Source organism: Pteropus alecto, unplaced genomic scaffold (genome assembly GCF_000325575.1).
Source record: "Pteropus alecto unplaced genomic scaffold, ASM32557v1 scaffold121, whole genome shotgun sequence".
NCBI lineage: Eukaryota > Metazoa > Chordata > Mammalia > Chiroptera > Pteropodidae > Pteropus > Pteropus alecto.
The window spans coordinates 9,579,001-9,599,240 of NW_006434369.1; the positions used below are offsets into that span (position 1 = coordinate 9,579,001).

The 20,240-nt window shown below is 38.3% G+C and overlaps 1 protein-coding gene across 1 annotated transcript in view; it reads left to right on the top strand.

Annotated features, from left to right (window-relative positions):
- ADTRP (androgen dependent TFPI regulating protein) overlaps positions 1-20,240 on the top strand; it is a 136,436-nt gene that overhangs the window by 65,199 nt on the left and 50,997 nt on the right. The window contains exon 2 of the mRNA XM_025044902.1: positions 6,218-6,467. Coding sequence (XP_024900670.1) covers positions 6,315-6,467 — 153 coding nt within the window. The 5' untranslated portion in view covers positions 6,218-6,314. The remainder of the gene's footprint in view (positions 1-6,217; positions 6,468-20,240) is intronic.

Here is a 20,240-nt window from a genome sequence, read left to right on the forward strand (position 1 = left end):
TACACTTCCCCTAAGTTCATTGAGCATCTTTATAACCAGTGTTTTGAACTCTGCATCTGTTAGATTGCTTGACTCCATTATTCCTGGATCTCTGCTCTGCTCTCTCATATGGTTTCTGCTTCTTTGTCTTCCCATTTTGACTGCCTTTCCATGTCTGTTTCTATGTACTAAGCAAAGCTCCTAAGTCTCCCAGTCTTATTAGTGTGAATTTGTGAAGTAGGTGTCCAATGGCATAGTCCTGAGAGGGGTTCAGCTGCAGGCCAAATTTAGCCCGAGCCTATGCCCCTCCGGGGCCACTTGTCAAGATTCAACAAGCAATCCACAGATGCTGTGCTTATAGTTGCCTCAAAAGGCCACACCAGAAACCGAGGCCAGCTGTCTCCAGTGTGAGTCTAGGTACTGCTCAGCAAGGCGCACGTGACTCTCTGAGGCTATAACTGGATGTGGCTTGGGTGGGGCTACGAGTTGGGGGAGGCAGAGTTTCAAAGAATCCTCTGAGAGGAGTGACCTCTGTTATCCAGTTTGATGATGTCACTACTGTGGCGGCTCTGTGTCCATGCCCTGGGAGCAGGGAGGGCTCAACAGGGAACAATAGATACTGTCAGCACTTCTGTACTGAGTGAGTCTCGCCTCGGCCCTCACTCCGATGATATCTCCCTGTAAGTCCCTGGTGCCTGCTGCGCACAGCCAAATTGGCCTTGGTGCTCAGAGTGAGCAGGTCTGTCACCGCAAAAATCCGAAAATCTGCTCACGGATGCGACCCTTTTAAGAGGCGTCTGCTGCTGCTGCTGCTGCTGCAGCAGCCTCTATCTCACTCAGCTGCTCAACACTGCCCCCCATCCTCACCCTCTCCTACCTTCTGCCATTGCAGGATGATTTCTTGGACTTCTTAGATTTTCCTTGTTGTTGCTCATTTCTTCCATCACAACTTTGATTTGGTCACCAGAGGGATGAACAGAGCCTCTATCATCTCAAAATATCTAGGTTTTATAACTGAAAATCACCGACTGTACCAAGAACCAGGAAAAGTACAGCTTAAGTGAAAAAAGACAATCAACTGACACCAACACAGGTGAATCAGATATTGGAATTATTTGACAAAGATTTTAAGGCATTTATTATAAAAGTAATTCAATAAACAGCTACAGATCTCTTGAAACAAATGAAAAATAGAAAATGTCAACAAAGAAATAAAGTTATAAAAAAGAAGCAAACAGAAATTATAAAACTGAAAGATACAATAACAGAAAAAAAAATCTTTCTGGATGAGCTCAATAGTCGAGTGGAAATGTCAGAGGATAGAACAGTGAACTTCAGGACAGATCAATAGAATTTACTCCATCTGAAAAACAGAGAGAAAATAGATTGGAAAAAAAATGAACAGAGCCTCATGGAACTGTGCAACAATAATAAAAGATCCAAATTTCATTTTAGAATCCCAGAGGAAAGCAGAAAAAGAGTTGGATTGAAAAAATATTTTAAAAAATTATAATAAAGGCTGAAAATTTCTCATATTTGGCAAAAGATATAAATCTACAGATTTAAGAAACTGAGTAACCTCTAAATATGATAAAGAAATGATAAATAAATACATGCCACAACATATCATAATTAAGCTTCTGAAAACTAGATACAAAAAGTATTTAAAGCAATGACACATTAGCCATAGGGAAACACAAATTCAAATAAAAGCACATTTCTCATCTAAAACCATGGAAGCCAGAATATTTAGAAGTTGCATAACATTTTTCAAGTGCTTAAAGAAAAGAACTGTCAACGGTGAATTTTAATCTTACAAAACTGTTCTTCAAGAACTAAAGGGAAAGAAAGATATTCTGAGATCAAGTAAAACTTAAAAGAATTTTGTTGTTTGCAGACTTGCCCTTAAAGAATGGCAAAAGGAAGTAATTCAAACAGAAAGACAATGATTAAAGACGAAAACCTGAATCATTGGAAACGATGAAAGAACAATGTAAAGAAAAGAAATATGGTACATACAATAGACTAACTCTTCTCATGAACTTTAAAAATCATATTTAATCGTTAGAACACAAATTGTAACATTATCTGATGCTCAGAAATATAGTTAAAACCAGGAAAGGTAAAGGGACTAAAATGGAAGTAAGGTATCCATAATTCATCTGAAGTGGTAAAATGTTAATGCCAGTAGACTGTAAAAAGTCACATACGTATATCATCATATCCATGCAACCACTAAGAAAACTATACAAAGAAATACAGCCAAGAACATAAATAAATCAAAATGGAATCCCCCAAAGTGTTCATGTAACACTCAGAAAAGCAAGAAAGGAGAAACAGAGATACAGGAAATAGGAAATAATTAAATGAAAGACTTAAGCCCCAACATATCAATAACAACCTTAAATGTAAGGCCTAATACACCAATTAAAAGGCAGATAGTCCTAAATTGGCCTAAATACACCAATTAAAAGGCAGATATTGGCACAGTAGATTAAAAAAATAATAATAATAATAACCCGACTATACTGTTTACAAGACACTTTTCAATGATATAGGTAGATTGACCTTAAAAGCATTGAAAAATATATACCATTGAAGCATTGATTTAAAAAAGGGATACAAATATAAATATCAGACAAAGTAGACTTTATCTGAGCAAAGAAACTTACTAGAGACAAAGACAGACATTACATAATGATAAAAGATCCATCTCTAGGAGGGCATAGTAATCTTAAAGGTATATGCACCAAATGACAGTCTCAAATACAAAAAGCAAAAACTGATAGAGCTGAAAGGAGAAATAGACTAATTCATAATTAATTATTGTTAGGGACTGCAACACCCCCTGCCTTTTAGCAAATGATATAATTATTAGATAGAAAATCAGCAAATCAGAGTGCAGTTCATGTATACAAGTATCCATGACTAACACACATGTCTCTATAGACTACTAAAACAAGATAACCAGAATTAACTGCTGTTCTTTCTGTGGTAAATTTCCCAGGAAAGCAGGAATTCACACGAGACACTCAAAAGCTTGAAAATGGAATGTGCTTGTGGTCAACATTGAATATTTTGCTGATTAATATAAGATATGAATATCTATATAAAATATCTGAGTTTTCTTATGAGAAAATGTATGCATTTCTGATTAACAGGGTATTCAAAAAACATGTAAAACCTGACAGTCTAAACAAAAGTGTTCCTAAGTACAGTTTCTCTTTAATAAATTCATCAGACCTCATAAAATCAAATAATATGCAAACGAATTCATGCAAGAGAAATTCAGAACTTGGGTACAAAACAGAGTAATTCAAGAAATAGTGTAAGGTTACTGCACTGATTGATAAAGAGATCCGTGTTCTGGTCATGGCTCCTCCATCAATAGCTATGTGACTTTAGATAAGTCCCTTAACCTCTCTGAGCTTTAATTTCTCACTGGAAATATAAAAAAGATGAGTCAGCTGACCTCATATGGTTCTTTCCTGCTCTAAACTTTTAAAACAATATGAGTCAATTTCATGCTTGTGAACAGGAAGCATTCTTTCATCTCCCAACTGAAAATGTACCTTCAAAACTATCAACAGAGAACCCTATTCCTCATGGTGAGTCTGAGATCACCAAAGAACACTACATTCCACTGTGAAAGCAAAGCTGGAGATCAAAGTGTAAGGCAGATCTGAATCAGGTTTCCCAATGCACAGGCAAAGTGGTGAACCAGGAAGTTCTCATAGTCTAAAAAAATAGGTCCCAGTGTCTCTCAGAGTTGGCTTGTTTTGGTGACTAGAAACCCACATAGGTTCTCATCAACCCAACAGGTGAGCTTCATTCTAACTCAGTTCTCAGCCACACTTACAGCAAATGGACAAGGGATGCAAAGTCCACTGGAAGGAAAATCCTAGTCTCCTTTCATGTTGGCTTCAACTGGAGAATACACTTATATTTAAGTGTTTCCAGAATTACCTACCTTTTATCAGGAAGAGGACTTTAGAAGATAGTGAGGGCGATGTTGGTTCAGAGGCAGTGGAGGTTTCAGGGAAATACAAACAGCACTGGATGATGAGGGTGGTAATAATCAGGAAACCCAAGGGTTAAAGACCTCCTAGGTAGATATTAAGAATACCACAATACCAAAATTGATCCATGCGAAGATATCTTTATTAGCATCTGGAAGTTACCTGCTACCACGAATAGTGCCCAGAGTTATATCAGACACCCCTGGAGAAACTCACAGTCTAATTGGTTGCATCAGTTAGAGTTCCAGCAGGAAAAGTAGTTCATTTGCTGAGAATTTAATAATGGGACTATTGACCAAAGGGTGGGCAAAGCCAAGAGAACTTATAAGGGCTGTGGAGTTATATATCAGCTTTAAAGGGAATAAACCATCTCGAATGGCTCTGTGCAGGTTAAGAGGGTAAGTGGAGTACAGATAAGTCCTGCCAACGTGTCTTGTATTGGAACTTAAAGTAATTAGGATTTATTGGTTAATTGTTTGTTTAGCATCAGCAGCTGGAGGGGCTTCTCTCTTGTGCTAGAATATAACTATACTCCCTCAAACTTTATCACCGTAACCCTAAGAATTGTGTCTTTGCTATCCCTATTTCTTTCTCACCACTATGCTACCTGTAGCCATCACTATGGAGGATCTTCCAATACGTTCCACTATAGATGGTTCCATGGTACATGTGGGAGTGGGTGTATCTAAGTGGGTTTGGGACTTCTCTCCAGTCTCTTCAGAGGCTGGCCCTGGTCAATTGCTCCTTTAGCTCTGTAGATGTCCTGGCTTTAGGAAATGAGACAATCAGCACTCCAGATTCTTTGAGCCCCATTTCACATTCAAAGGAACTAACATCCCAATGAGGCTGGTGATTGATCAGCTCAAGGTCATGCCATAGACTCAAGCCCAGGTTTGATCCCCTGCTCTTTGCATCTCATTACTCTGCGACTGGTCTAGGAATGCATGATAATCTCCATCAGGCAAAAGTGTTATCTGTGTTAGTGGCCATGACTACTTTGCTCAGTGATATTACTTTAATCCTCATCTTCTCTTACACGATGTCTGGTGTTTCCCATAATTTAGTCACTGCATTCATCTTTAACTCAATCTTCTGTATATTTAGAATGACAGAGTAATTCGCAGGATAATCTAGGCTATATTAGTAAGTTATATGTACCTCTATTACAGTGCTGTAATTTTTTGTTTATATATCTGTCTCCGATACTTGACTGTGAGTTTGTTTGCCCTCTATGTACAGACAGCAGTTCTTCCTCCCAGTACTTGTAAACTCTGGTTAAATCATCAGAGAACACCACCAACAAACTTCTATAACTGCATTGGGAACATTTCTCTCAGGAATTTGTTCAGAACCTTCTGAGTCAGTTGCCCAGGGAAACAAGCTGGTGATGTCACAAGTTGTCACACCCTTAGCTCTCAGGTCCCTTCTTTCCAGCTTGAGGCAGGTCTCAGTTCTTCAAACTCTTCCCAGCCTAAGCACATACTTGTCCTCTCCAAGGCAATGCAAAGACCCCTACTCTCTCCTAGCAATGTCTCAACTCAGGTATGTTGGGGTCAGGACCACACACTTCTTTCTATGCTTTTGTTTTGGCCACAGATCACTTGCTATGCTTCTTCCCTCCAGGGCAGAGAACACCTGTTCAAATAAAGTGTCTAGGACAGCCCCCGGTAAACTTGGGTCCTCTAGGGTATAGATACAAAACTAAACAAACAAACAAACAAACAAACAAAAGAAACTTTGGGGCTGCTACCTGAAGGATCAAAGGTTGTTTCAGATTTTACAGGGCCTAGGAGATCTCAGGAGCAAGATTACAATACCCATTCCCTTTCTACTTATCTTCTTCCACGTCCTAAACATGCCCACAATCTCTCCCTCTTGGTTTATCAACTTGCTCTTCATTTTCACAAGAGATATTCTTGCCATTTCCTTGTTCTACCAAATGAAAAGAAAAGAGAATATAGCTACGACGGTATTTCATCAGAGTTTATTGGTACTTCATAATAAGGTTACTTAACCATGCTCCCATCCCACTCAAACACGTGCATCTTTTGCACTGATTGCTGCCTTTATGCAACTCTTGAGATTACCTATTATTTAAACAAGACATCTAAAAACAAGCACTAATCCTGTCACCAGTTTAGCAGGAAGGGAGCCTATCTATATAGGAAGCAAAATTCAGTTTTGTTGGAACACTCAGTCTCAGAGGTCGTGTTTTACAGCTCTCCAGCCTGCTGTAGGACTTCACTTCTGACCTAAGGGAAGGACACCAGAAGAAAGCTACTTAAGACATTCGCAGTTCCCTTGTCAAAGCTAGCCATGACGAGGACTTCTACGTGCATATATCACTCCCTTGTTTTGAGCTGGTATATTTTCATCAATTATTACATCTTTCAACTAGGACGGGATCCACAGAAACGCAAAATCTTTCCAAATGCCCAGCGGTGGAAGTACTTGACATTCCTTAATCTGGTAAGTCCATATGAACATCTCTGAGAACAGTCTATGTGTCTATAATATCAGTACTTCTACATATATTACCTCTGAATTTTGTTAAATGCAAAATTCCATTATTTGTCTTTCTTCTTCATTGTTTTTGAGTTTTGGCTTTCTCTTTTACTTGATAATTTGCTCTGAGAAGCCTAATTAAGAAGTTATCGATAGTTACATTTTGTGTTGGCTAATTGTTAAATGAGTTTTCAAAAGAATCTTATCTGGGGGCTCTTCTCAGATGATTCCAAATGAGGGACTAAATTAATGGTTTCACCATGAGATTGACTACAAATGGAAGAGAGATTTTGAACTTTGCTTAAGGAAGTCTGTGAGAAAGGCAGAATGGCATCTGTTGCGTAGGAAGTGTAATTTCCAATGGAAGAATAATGCCATTTTACAGCACACACAGACTAACAGATTTATCTAAGACAAGCAAACATATTTTGCCATGTTCAGATTCCACTTCTATTTTTTATAGGCTCAAGATTCCATCTTTAAGGACAAATCACCCAACCAAATGGCAAATACAGATTTTCAACTATTTAGAAACCAATCATATGACTTGATCCCTTCTTGTCTTTCTGCCTGGCTGACTGCATTCTGATGAATGAAGTGTGAATGAATGGGAGGGAAATAGATTTTTAAAAAATGTTTTGGGAACATGTAAAATAATTTTTAGCATTAAAAGCTAAAAATAGTATATCCTTTAGGGATGATGCAAATTAATGTTTGAGATTTTTAAAATGCAGAGTGCCATATAAACATATCATTTCAGAAACCGGACAAAATATTCCAATCCTTTGGAATCATACTTCTAAGCAGAGGTTATACATGAACAGAGAAAGTGACACTCTGAAATGCTAAGGGTTGGAAATTCAGAAAGTTCAAATCAGGCCTGGAGGTTCTGCTTCTTTTTCTTTGGTCATTTGATTTTGTCTGAAAGATCTGAGCCCAGAATACAGCTCTAATGTGTTTGAAAATACCAAGGTGAAGGCTTGTTTCAATCATAGAATTTTATGGGGATAAAAACAAACAAACAAAAATGAAAACAGAACAATAAGAAATTCTTTTGTAGAGCTAAAATAATACAGTAAAAATCTCAGCTTTGCGTACCTGTTGGCTTTATATTTAAAATGGTCAATGAAAAGAGAGGGGTGTCTGTAGGCGGGATTAATGGCCTAATCAAATCCAAATCCAGCACCCCACCTCATACTAAGCATGGCTAAGAACAGATTTATCACCTACTCCCACGAACCAGCTTTCTGACTTAATTCTAGCTTGGTTAGAAACCTCATATTTCCAAGAATGAAAAAAGACAATTATTTTGTCAAAGACACTGTTATTTCCTAGTGTTAATCTCCTTTGTGCTTCCCTAACTAATTAGCCATCAAATCCTCTATTTTTCCTTTTGCCATGTTCATCTTTTTTTCCCTAATCTTACTGCTCTTCTCATTGCAGGCTCTATTAATTTGTATCTGGATGACCAAATCATCTCTTTATTGTCTTCTCATTATCAATCTATCTGTCTACCACTCAGATTCCGGATTAATCTTCCCAAAGCACTGTTTTTGGTTTAGTTTTGTTTTAAATATCATGAGCCTGCTTGAGAAGTGTGGTCTGTTACTTAAGAACTACAGTGGCTCCCTACTACCTTATGGAACCATTTCCAAACTCCTGATTTAATAGCTCAACTTGCCTACTCAGGCTTCAGATCCTCCTCTCCCCTTGAAGGCAGACCTCTTCTTAAGGAAGGCCAGTGTCTTCTCCAGTGTTGCTTCCTAGGCTTCTTGCTGTCATTGCCATGTTCACATTACCCTTGAACGAGAGGCCTACCTGCCTCTCCACTACTTTGATACTTTCGTAGATCACCTGAAATCCCACATTCTCTTTAAAATCTCTGCTGACCAACTCCAGCCCCAATTCGTTTTCCTTTCCCTGAATTTTTATATCATCTCTGTAAAAATTGTTTAGTATTGTATAGTATTGTTTTCTAATTTCCACCTACACGTGAACCTTAACATTCCAATCGAATTATTTGTAAATGACTCCAATACAGGAATTTTGTTCCCTAGGCCCTTGCCAGACCTAACAGTCTATGCTTCTAAATTGTATTTGCTACTTTGGCTGGCCTAGAGTACCCCCATAATAAAAACTAGGTGACTTGGTATGTTGATTGAACTTGACCTTAGCTTTTTTTGCACTTAGCTTTTTTTGACAATTAGTCTCTTCTGATGTATTCTGGTCCTAGAAATGAGTAATGTGGGGCTTACCTGTGACTGTTTCCTTTTTCAGTTCTGTCAGGTATCATCTTGAAAGTATGACTTTATACACAGTTCTTCAATTGATGAAGATGGGTTGAATGTGTTTCGGAGGATGAATTTAAGGATAGATTTCAAATATGTTATTTAAGGTAAAATGTTGGGCCTTAAAATTTCTAGCTCTTGAGGTCTACTGGGGTGATTAATGGTTATGTTTCCTAATGATTAATTAGTGTTAATGAATGGATTAGTTAATGGCTGCACTTCTAAAGTTATAGAGTGTCATAACTTGCTATAACATCTTCAAATTTATTTTACATAACCTTGTTGAGGTCAGTACCCCCGCATCTTGCTTTCTAGGAAATTTCCACCCCTCCCCTTAAAACAGCTTTACTCTCTACTTGGCTGAATATCAGTGATGCCCCCTTTTAAGAGCAAAGTCCATCTTAGTGGAAGTCAGCATTCTGAGCATGCCTCATTTCCTTCTGAAGTTGTCCCAGGGAATTCAAAATGAAGAAACTTAGGATTGGTGGCAGGGGTGAGGTGAAATGGAGTATGAGAGGTGTCACTGAGAATTGGTCATGGTGACCAATTCATGCCTAGTGCCTAAGGAGAGTAGAAGGAGAAGGGAGATCTGAGTCTCTGCCTCATGAGAGAGTAAATTGACCCCTGGGAAGAGGCAGCCAATTCTCTCTTGGGAGGGAGAGGCAGTGTGCCCATTGGTTACAAGCAGGAGCTCTTGGGTCATGAGCTCTCTGGGATGGTACTTCTACTAGCTCTGTGACCCTGGGCTAGATATTTCTTTGTACTTTCCATTTCTGTCAAATAGAAATGAAATAAATCTGTCAAATAGAAATGAAAATAGTTCATAACCACAGAGTGGCCATGAGGGATAAATAATCTCATGTGTGAGAAGCACTCAGAATGGTGTAAGCAGTGGACAAAGGAAAGAGAACATGGGAGGGTGGTGATGAACTCTAGTCATTTTATCTTTGAGTAGAGGTTGTACAGAGGAGAGGATGATTTAGTAAGACATGGGTCTCCTCACTGAGTACCCTGATTGGTGGGTCATAGATCCAGGCAAGGGTCACCCACCCGCTTCATTGCTCAAGTATCTCCTTGTGCAGGCTGTATACTCCAGCTTCTCTGTTAGAGGAGAACCCCTGTGGAGACACTTCTTGCCCTGCTGTAGCTGCCCAGGTGGGTGCCCTCAGCACTGGGACAGTCCTGGAGATAGAGTTTGCAGGCTCAAGCAGAGAGCAGTGAGTGAGAAGTCCCCAAAGCTGGGTGTGATAACAAGGCAGTGCTGTGGACATCCTCAGGGTACTCGTGTTGGCTCAGGCTTCCAGTGCCTGAGTCTTCCACAAATGTTGTTTCTCCTCATCACAGAGACTTCATTACATAGCTCCTCAGGGGTGGCAAAGCAGGACCAGGGAAGAGAGATTCTTGAGGATGTTCTGTTGGTCCAAACTCCAAGGAAGACCATGAACAGTGAGCTCACAATAGAGGACCCACTTCAGTACTTGGGACCAACATTTAATTTTCATAATCAGGTTAATGCATTAATCTGTGGAACTCTTAAACTCAACAGAGTCAAAAATAGTATTAACAATTTTACAAAAATACTTAAAGCCACCGTTTTGAGCTCCCAGATAGCTGAAAGGATTAGGGCTGATAGAAGGGAATAATCACCTCCAGAGCCCAAAATAAAATAGCTATAATTTATTGACCAATCATGACAGCATTTTGGTAGGTTTTTTATATACAGCATAGAGATTAGTAATTGAAGGCTTAGCTTCTGGAACCAGACGGTCTGGGTGTGAATGCTGGCTCTACCATTCACTTGCTGTGGGACCTTGAGTAAGTTACTTAATTTCTCTGTGCCTCGATTTCCTCATACATAGTGGATAGAGTGGTGTGGCACCCAGATCCCCCTACCTCCTCGGCACTGAGCTATTCATTGTCCAGTTCCTGGGAGAAGGGCTGGCTTCTGATGACACAGCTGAGCTCCTGTCCCAGAACTGGGATCAGCAGAAGGGAACTGCCTAGACCAAGGCTTATGACCCTCCCTGATATTGCTGTATCCAATGGCTAATTGACTTGCAGTACAAAGGCCAGGCTCCAAGACAACTCTAAAGGGCCCACTCAGCTCCAGGGGTCCTTCAGAGAACAGCTGATTCCATGCAGCTGCATTGCCTTTTAGTTTTTCCTGCTGCTAAGTCCTGTTCCCTTCTTCCTTCCCTCCCTCTCACAAATGGTCTAAGTGCACCCTCAATGAACACTTACAGGAAGGCCTCAGAATCTCAGATTCCATTTCCCAAGGAATCTGACCTACATAATGTAAAATAGTAAACATAAAAAAAAGCTTCCTCCTTCTCTTCCTCTTCCTCTTTCTTTGTCTTCCTAAAAAAACAACACACATTAACATGGAACCTGCCCTGGCCTATATTATGTCTAATACAATTTCTGGCACTCAACAAGCATTCTGTGAATATTGGTTACATGTATAAATGAACAGAACATGGTTCTAATTGGCAAGAGCCACTTTCTAGGGACCCCGTCTTGCCTGTAAGAATTTACTCTATAGCCATCCTACTGCTGCACTGACGCCAGCGGTCACCAGCTATATAATTCTAGCCAAGCATTCTTACACTGTTCTAACCTGTCTCTCAATATCCTTGGTTTGTTCTCTTTTTTTTTCTCATCATTCTAGCTTGTGCTATTTTTATCATTTCTTTTCCTATGATATTTTTCCAATTCTTTTATCCTACTTTCTTACCTAAGCTAAAAACATTACGAATGATGATTGAAATAGTATATACATATAATACAGGTATATTTGGCAAAGTCTTCCTCTACCTACCCCAAATGCCACCACCCTCACTGCCACTAATATAAAATACTCATCACAATTAGTCTCTATTTGCTCTTTTATTATGAAATAGTCTCACAGTGTAAGTATTGCATCATTTCCAAGGCAAGAGCTAAGAAAACCCTGGCCTGTCCAAGTCAGGCACAAAGTGCTGAGCTGGACACTGGATTACTTGAGTCATCTACTAAGAGTTGTAATGTTTTGCTCAGGAAACTTGTGGAATCTCCCTTTCTGGAATTATTTTTTAAATAGAAAAATATCTCATATCCTGAGATAGTTTTAAATGGTTCTGGTTTAAAGGCAAATAAACTCGATGACTTAGACTAAGTTTCTGTGATTTCAAGATTTTTGTGAATTTTGTGAAGACACAAGAATGTAAAAACTAAATATCCTTTAGCTATGGTTTCTTAAATTGCATTCATTATAAAAATGTAAATTCAGCTCTTCCAGGTGGTATGTTTGTCAGCTGGTGACAAAAATGAAAGACATCTATCAAAGTTAGACCAGCAGCATTTCCGAAAAAGGCACAAAGAGCAAACAGAGTTAGGGAAGAACTGGTAGAAAAGATAAATCAGAGAGCAACAACTCTGAAGTAAGCCTTGATCAAGAAGATAGCATTAGCTCTGCTTTCCTAGGCAGACAAAATAGTTGAGAAATGTAAATGGCAGTAATTTTGTTGTATGATTCTTAAAAGAAGGCCATTTATTGCTATCTTATTTTAATGCTGCTGTGTTGGTTTATTTGGACTATGATGATAAAATACCACAGACTGGATGGCTTAAACAACAGAAATTTATTTCTCACGGTTCTAGAGGCTAAAAGTCCAAGATCAAAGTGCTGGCAGGGTTGGTTTATCCTGGGGCTTCATTCCTTGGCTTTTAGATGTCCATTTTCTCTCCATGACCTCACACGGTCTTCCCTCTGTATATGTCTGTGTCTTGACCTCCTCTTCTTATAAAGATACCAGTCATACTGGATTAGAGTCCACCCTACTGACTCCATTTTAACTTGATATTTCTTTGTAAAGACCCTATCTCCACATACAGTCATATTCTGAGGTACTGGAGGTTATAACTTTAATACATGAATTTTCAGGTGGGGGGACACAATTCACCTTATAACAGCTACCATTTTCTCCCTTCACTGTTCTTTCTGTGCATGTTTTAGAAACATTTCATTGTTTTGTCCTTAGAGAAAGAGCAGGCCATTGTCCCATTTGGTGAACTGATCCCAACTTGTCCTTTAGGCCCCCCAGGAAGCTGCATCTTTGAGTGAGCTCATGACACCTCCCCTTTTTGCCCTTCAACTCTGCTGTCTGGTTCTTCTATGCCCTAATTTTTGCCTATTTATTTCTCTTGGCTACACCCTAGCACCTCCCTCTTGAGCTCCTATGTGAGAACTCCATAAATATTTTTTATTGATACAGATGATGGCATGTCAATGCAGATTAAGTTAACGGGGACAAGGCTATCACAACACACACACACACGTTGGCATCTTTACAATGTGGCATATGCCTATGAAATAATGTATGAGCTAAAGGTGGAGGGGGAGAAGTAACTGGCAAGTTTGTGGTGTAGAACAAATTTTTATTGATGAGGGAAAACCCACGGAAGCTTGGAGTTATGTGTTCATTTACCCAATCCAATTTCCATATTCTGTGACTGGGAAAGGCAAGAGAGAATCAGGATGAGCTTGATTCATGATAACTTTAGGAGGCTCTCACTAGGGAAAGTGGTCACATGGACTTCGCATGCTAGGTGGAGGCAGCCTCTCCCCAAAGAGTGAAAACCTGGCAGACACCCAGTGCTCAGTAGATGATTAATTGCTCTGTTGATAGAATAGTGCAGGTCTCCTCACCCAGTTTCAGGCCCCATGCCTGCATTTCCTAACTAAAGCAGCTGCCTGCCCTGGCTTGAACAGCTGGAAGTGAAACCAAGATGAGGTGAGAACTGCTGGGGTAGGGGGAAAGAGAAGAAGAGGAGACTTTTAACATCTATTTGCAAAAGATTGCACTCCAAATTCTACAGCCAGAGGGGCCAAATGTTGAAAGTTGATGACAAGTATTAGGGTGGCAACATCTTCATAACATTTAAAACTGGTGCCCACCCCTCCCTAGAATGCCTCCTCTGGCTTGAAGCTTTCTCCTTCAAGGACCAAGTTTCTTGTACATTCCTTGTTTTCTACCATCTGATTATTTTTTGGTACTTTGCTGCCCACTTACCCCTTCCTTAGATGAGGGAGTTTCCTCAGCATTCACTTCTAACTTCTCTCCTCTTCCCTCTTTCTTTTCCTCTCTCTAGCAACCACCAGGAGGATTCAACTCCCTGAATCTCTGCAGCTCTACCTCTCCCGAGAAGGCCAGGTCTCAATTTCCAAATAAAAGTTCCTCTAGGCAAGTGGTTCTCAACCTTAGCTGCCCTGATTAGAATTACTGTGATAATTTTTTAAAATTCTGTTGCCTAGGCCACACCCTTAGACCCATTAAATTAGAATCTCTGGGTAAATGAAAATCATGCATCAGTATTTTTAAGTCATTTTTAATTCTCTCACCTGGAGATAATTCTCTCTCTCTCATGACTTCCCACAGTGCTTTATCTGAACTGTTTTTAGAAACCTGATACTTTTTTTTTTTTTAAGTCTGGCTCAAGAACCAGATCTTGCATTTCAAATTCTGACCTTGACATTTACCAACTGTGAGACTTTAGACAGATTTGTTCATCTTTCTATGCCTCAGTTTCCTCATTCTATAAAATGGGTTGGAAGCAGGTATAATAATTGGACTTACCTCATAATGTTGTTATGATAAATTAAAAGCCTAGATCAGTAGATAGCACATAACAAGAATTCAATAAAAAGTCATATACCTTTCAGTAGTAAGTAGAATTAAGTGACAAACTTATGTCTTACCCACTGGTTCTAGAAATTAAACATATATAAGGATCACCTAAAGAGGTTGTTTAAAAAAACATATTTCTGGGCCCCATTCCCAAAGATTCTGATTCCATAGCCTGTGGTGGGGCTAAGGTATGGCATTTCTAACAAACTTTTGGGTGATGTCAGTGCTGCTGGTTTGAGGAATTAGATTATTCCTGGCATAATCTAATTCCGTATTCTCTCTCATCTACACCTTCAGCCCAAGGAATGGCAGGAGGCTGACTGACTAGAGCTTTCCCAGAGTTCAGACCTCAGAAGTTGTTCCCCAATAGCCAACTTGATTGAACAAGCTCTTCAGTTTCAAGAACTTGCCTGACTCATACTCTCAGAGCAGAGTCATGTCCTTTTTGCACCAATGCAGAGCTTTTAAGGAATAAGATGGATTCTGATGCAAGCATAATTCTAAACCAACCTCAACCCTGTGTTGCTGTGACCCATGAGGCCTTAGATTAGAAGCCATGGGTTTACGCAAAACATTAAGAATGGCCAAGGTTTGTTTTTAAGTGACCTTACCTCCTTTAAAAAGGCTGTGCTTCAGCCAATTACTAATGAAATTGAATCAGTAATCAAAAAAAAATCCCAACAAACAAAAGTCCTGGACCAAACGTCTTTACAGGTGAATTTTACCAAACATTCAAAGAAAAAAAATAACACCTATCCTTCTCAAGTTATTCCAAAAAGACAAGAGGATGGAAGCCTCCCAACTTCATTTTATGAGGCTACCATTACCCTGATTCCAAAGACAAAGACATTACAAGAAAATTATAGGCTGATATCCCTGATGAACATAGACACAAAAATCCTCAACAAAATATCAGCAAACCAAATTCAGCAAGATGTTAACAAGATCATACACCATAATCAAATGGGATTTATTGCTGGGATGCAAGGTTGGTTCGATAGCCACAAATCAATTAAAGCGATTCACCACATAAACAAAACAAAGGACAAAAATTATGTGATCATATCAATAAATGTAGAAAAAGCATTTGACAAAATTCAGCATCCATTTCTGATTACTGATTCTCAACAGAATGGGAATAGAAGGACCATACCTTAACATAATAAAGGCCATATATGACAAACTCACAGTTATCATACTCAACAATGAAAAGATAAATGTGTTTCCCTTAAGATCAGGAATAAGACAAAGGATGTCCGCTTTCACCACTTTTATTCCACATAGTAATGAAAGTCCTAGCCATAGCAATCAGACAAGAAAAAGAAATAAAAGGCATCCAAATAGGAAAGGAAGAAGTAAAACTGTCATTATTTGCCAATGACTTCATATTACATAGAGAGAACCTTAAAGATTCAACCAAAAAACTATTAGAACTGATAAATGAATTCAGTTAAGTAACAGCATATAAAATTAATGTTCAGAAGTCAGTTGCATTTATATACACCAATAATGAATTATCAGAAAGAGAAATTAAGAAAACAATTTCATTTATAATAGCATGAAAAAAATACCGAGGAATAAATTTAACCAAAGACTTGTACTCAGAAAATTATAAGATATTGAAGAAAAAAACTGAAGAAGATACAAATAAATAAAAGCATATACTGTGTTCATGGATAGGAAGAATTAACATCATTAAAATGTTCTTATTTCCCAAAGCAACTTATAGATTCAATGCAATCCCTATCAAAATACCAACAGCATTTTTCATAGAACTCAAATAATCCTAAAATTTATATGGAATTATAAAAGATTCTGAATAGCCACAGTAATCTTTAGAAAGAAAAGTAAAGTTGGTGGTATCACAATACCTGATATCAAACAACACTACAGTAATCAAAACAGCATGGTAGTGGCATAAAAACAGACATAGATCAATGGAACAGAATAAAGAGCCCAGAAATAAACTCATGCTTATATGGTCAATTAATCTATGACAAAAAAGGCAAGCATATAAAATGAGGTAAAGACAGTCTATTCATTAAATGGTGTTGGAAAAACTGAACAGATACATGCAAAACAAAAAAAGAAAGAAACTGGAAACTAGATCACTTTCTTACACCATATACAAGAATAGACTCAAAATGGATTAATGACTTAGATATAACATCCAAAACTATAAAACTCCTTGAAGAAAACATAGGCAGTAAACTCTTTGACATTGCTCTTAGTAATATTTTTTCTGACATGTTGCCTCACGCAAAGAAGACAGAAAAAATAAACAAACAAAACTACATCATACTGAAAAGTTTTCGCATAGCAAAGGAAAGCATCAACAAAATGGAAAGACAACCTACTGAATGGGAGAAGGTATTTGCCAATGATATATCCAAAAGGAGTTAATACCCCAAATTTATAAAGAATTCACACAACTTAACATCAAAAAAACTAACAATCCAATTAAAAAATGGGCAGAGGCCCTGAATAGACATTTCTCCAAAGAAGACGCACAGATGGCTAATAGACATATGAAAAGATGCTCAATGTCACTTATCATTAGAGAAATGCAAATTAAAGCCACAACGAGCTATCACCTCACACCTGTCAGAATGGCCAGCATCAATAGATCAACAAACAACAAACAACAAATGAGGGTCTGGAAAAAAGGGAACTCTCGTGCACTGTTGGTGGGATTGTGAATTGGCGCAGCCACTATGAAAAACAATTTAGAGATTCATCAAGAAATTAATTCCAGCAATTCCACTTCTGGGTATTTATCCAAAGAAAATCAAAACACTAATTTGAAAAGGTTTATGCACCCTGTGTTCACTGAAGTGCTATTTATAATAGCCAAGATATGGAAGCAACCTAAGTGTCCATCAATAGACAAGTGGATAAAGAAGAAGTGGTAGAAAGATGGTAGAGTAGGTAAATGCTGTGCCTGCCTCCTCTTACGATCACATCAAAATTACAATTAAACTACAGAATAACCATCATAGAGAATCACATGAAATCTAGCTGAACAGAAGTACTACAATTAAAGATATACAGAAAAAGCCACATTGAGACTGGTATAAGGGGCAGAGATGCAGAACAGTTTGGTTGCACCCCCATGTGTGGTGGTTAAAACTCGGGAGTGATATCTTGCCTTCGGAAGTTCTCCCTGAGGAGTGAGAGATCCCAGCCCCACATTAGGCTCCCCAACCTGGGGTTCCAGTGCTGGGGAGAGAAGTGTGAAAACCAGCAAAGATTGTGGATGAGTGAGATGGAGTGAGACAGAAGGCTACGGGAATCCCAGGGGTTTCTCTTTAAGGGCACATGCACGACTTATTGCTGACAGAAGCACTTGCTCTGAGCACCAGGGCTGGGGCAGCAGCTCTAAAAATACTAAATACATGGGGAAAAATTGAATTGTCTGGCTTCAGGGAGAGGGCTATAGGGGCAGCTTTCGACCAAACAGAAGTGCTGGCAGAATCCATTGTTTTTTTATTGAGCCTTCCCCACTCCTGGAGTGCAGATGAAGGCAGGCACCATCTAAGTCTCCATTGACCTGGCTAACACAGTTTACCTTGCCCTAATGATTCCCCAAGACCGCACCCTACCATACTTACAGGCCCACCCAAGCCACTTCCAGTTACTTTTTCATATAAATGGCCTGTTTTGGCTCATGCTGTGGACTTTCTGAAAATCTCTCAAAGGTTTGCAAAACACACACGAAAAAGCATCTGCCCTCCGCATGCCCTGTACTTTTTGCTGAGCAGCCCCAAGCCTGGCACTAGTGGTAGCTAGCCTTGGTTCGTGGCTTGGCCTCTTGAAGTACCTCAAGCTCAGTGCAGGTAGCAGCCATCTGCTGGCCAGAAGGAACTGACATGAAATATTCAAAGTGGTGGAAAGAAAGAACCTGTAACTGAGATTACTCCACCCAGCAAAACTATCCTTTAGAATCAAAGGACAGGTAAAAAGCTTCCCAGACAAGAAAAAGCTGAAGGAGTTCATCAACATTAAACCAGTATTACGAGAAATATTAGCAGGACTTCTTTAAGAAGAAGGGGGGAAAAAAGATTAAAAATATGAATAATAAATGGCAATAACAACATATCTATCAACAATTACTTTAAATATAAATGGATTAAATGCTCCAATCAAAAGATAGGGTGGCTTAACAGATAAGAAAACAAGACTTTTACATATGTTGCCTACAAGAGACTCACTTCAGATTGAAAGGCACACAGAGACTGAAAGTAAAGGAATAGAAAAAGATATTTCATGACCATGGAAACAAACAAACAAAAAGCTGGGGTAGTAATACTTATACCAGACAAAATAGACTTTAAAACAAAGACTCTAATAAGAGAGAAAGAAGATCCAGTAATCCCATTTCTGGATATTTATCTGAGGAAACCCAAAACTCTACTTCAAAGAGATATGTGAATCCATATGTTCATTGAAGCATTATTTACAATAGTCAAGATATGGAGGCAACCTGGGTATCAATCAACAGATTAATAGATAAATAATAGGTAGTACATATGTATAATAGAATAAAAAAGAATAAAATCTTTCCATCTGCACCAACATGGGTAGACCTAGAGGGTATTACGCTGAGTGGAATAAGTCAGAGAAAGACAAATGCCACATGATTTTATTTACATGTGGAATCTAAAGAACAAAATATTTACATGTTTTGTTTGGTATTTTACAACCAAGCAAAACAGAAACAAGCTCATAGATACAGAGAACATTTTGACAGTTGCCAGATGGGAGGGAGTTTGAAGATGTATGAAAAAAGAGAAGGGATTAAGAAGTACAAATTGGTAGTTAAAAAATAGTCATGGAGATATAAAGTATAGCATGAGGAATATAGGCAATATTTTAATAACTAAGTGTGGTGTCAGATGGTACTAGATTCACCAGGGTGATCATTTTGTAAGTTATATAAATGTCTAACCTCTATGTCGTACACTTGAAACTAATATAATATTGTCTCTCAACTGTAATTGAAAAATAAAAAAAATATTTAAAAAAGCAGTACTTATATACAATGAAATATTATTCAGCCATAAAAAAGGATGGAATCTTGCCATTTGCAACAACATGTATGAACCTGGAAGGTACTATGCTAAGTAAAATAAGTCAAACACAGAAAGACAAATACCATATGATCCTATTTACGTGTGGACTCTAAAGAACAAAACAAATGAATGAACAAAATGGAAGCAGACTCATAGATGCAGGGAATATGCTGATGGTTGCCAAATGGGATGGGATTTGAGGGGCCAGGTGAAAAAGGTGATGAAATTAAAAAGTAAAGATTGGTAATTATGAAATAGTAATGGAGATATAAAATAAAGCACAGGGAATATAGTCAATAATATGGTAATAATTATGTATAGTACTGGGTGGGTGCTAGACTATTCAGGAGGATCACTTTGTAAATTACATAAATGTCTAACCACTGTGCTATACACCTGAAAGTAATATAAAATAATCTTTAATGTCAATTATAATTGAAATTTTTAAAGGGGAGGAAGGTGAAGGGGAATAAAAGGTTTAAATTTCCAGGTATAAAACAAATAAGTCATGGGGATATAATGTACAGCATAGGGAATATAGTCAATAATATTGTGATAGCATTGTAGTGTCAGATGATTGCTGGACTTATCATGGTGATCACTTCTCTAGGTATATGAATGTTGAATAACTATAGTGTATACCTGAAACTAATATAATATTATATGTTAGCTACATTTTAATAAAAATCTTTTTAAAAAGCCCTGCTTCTC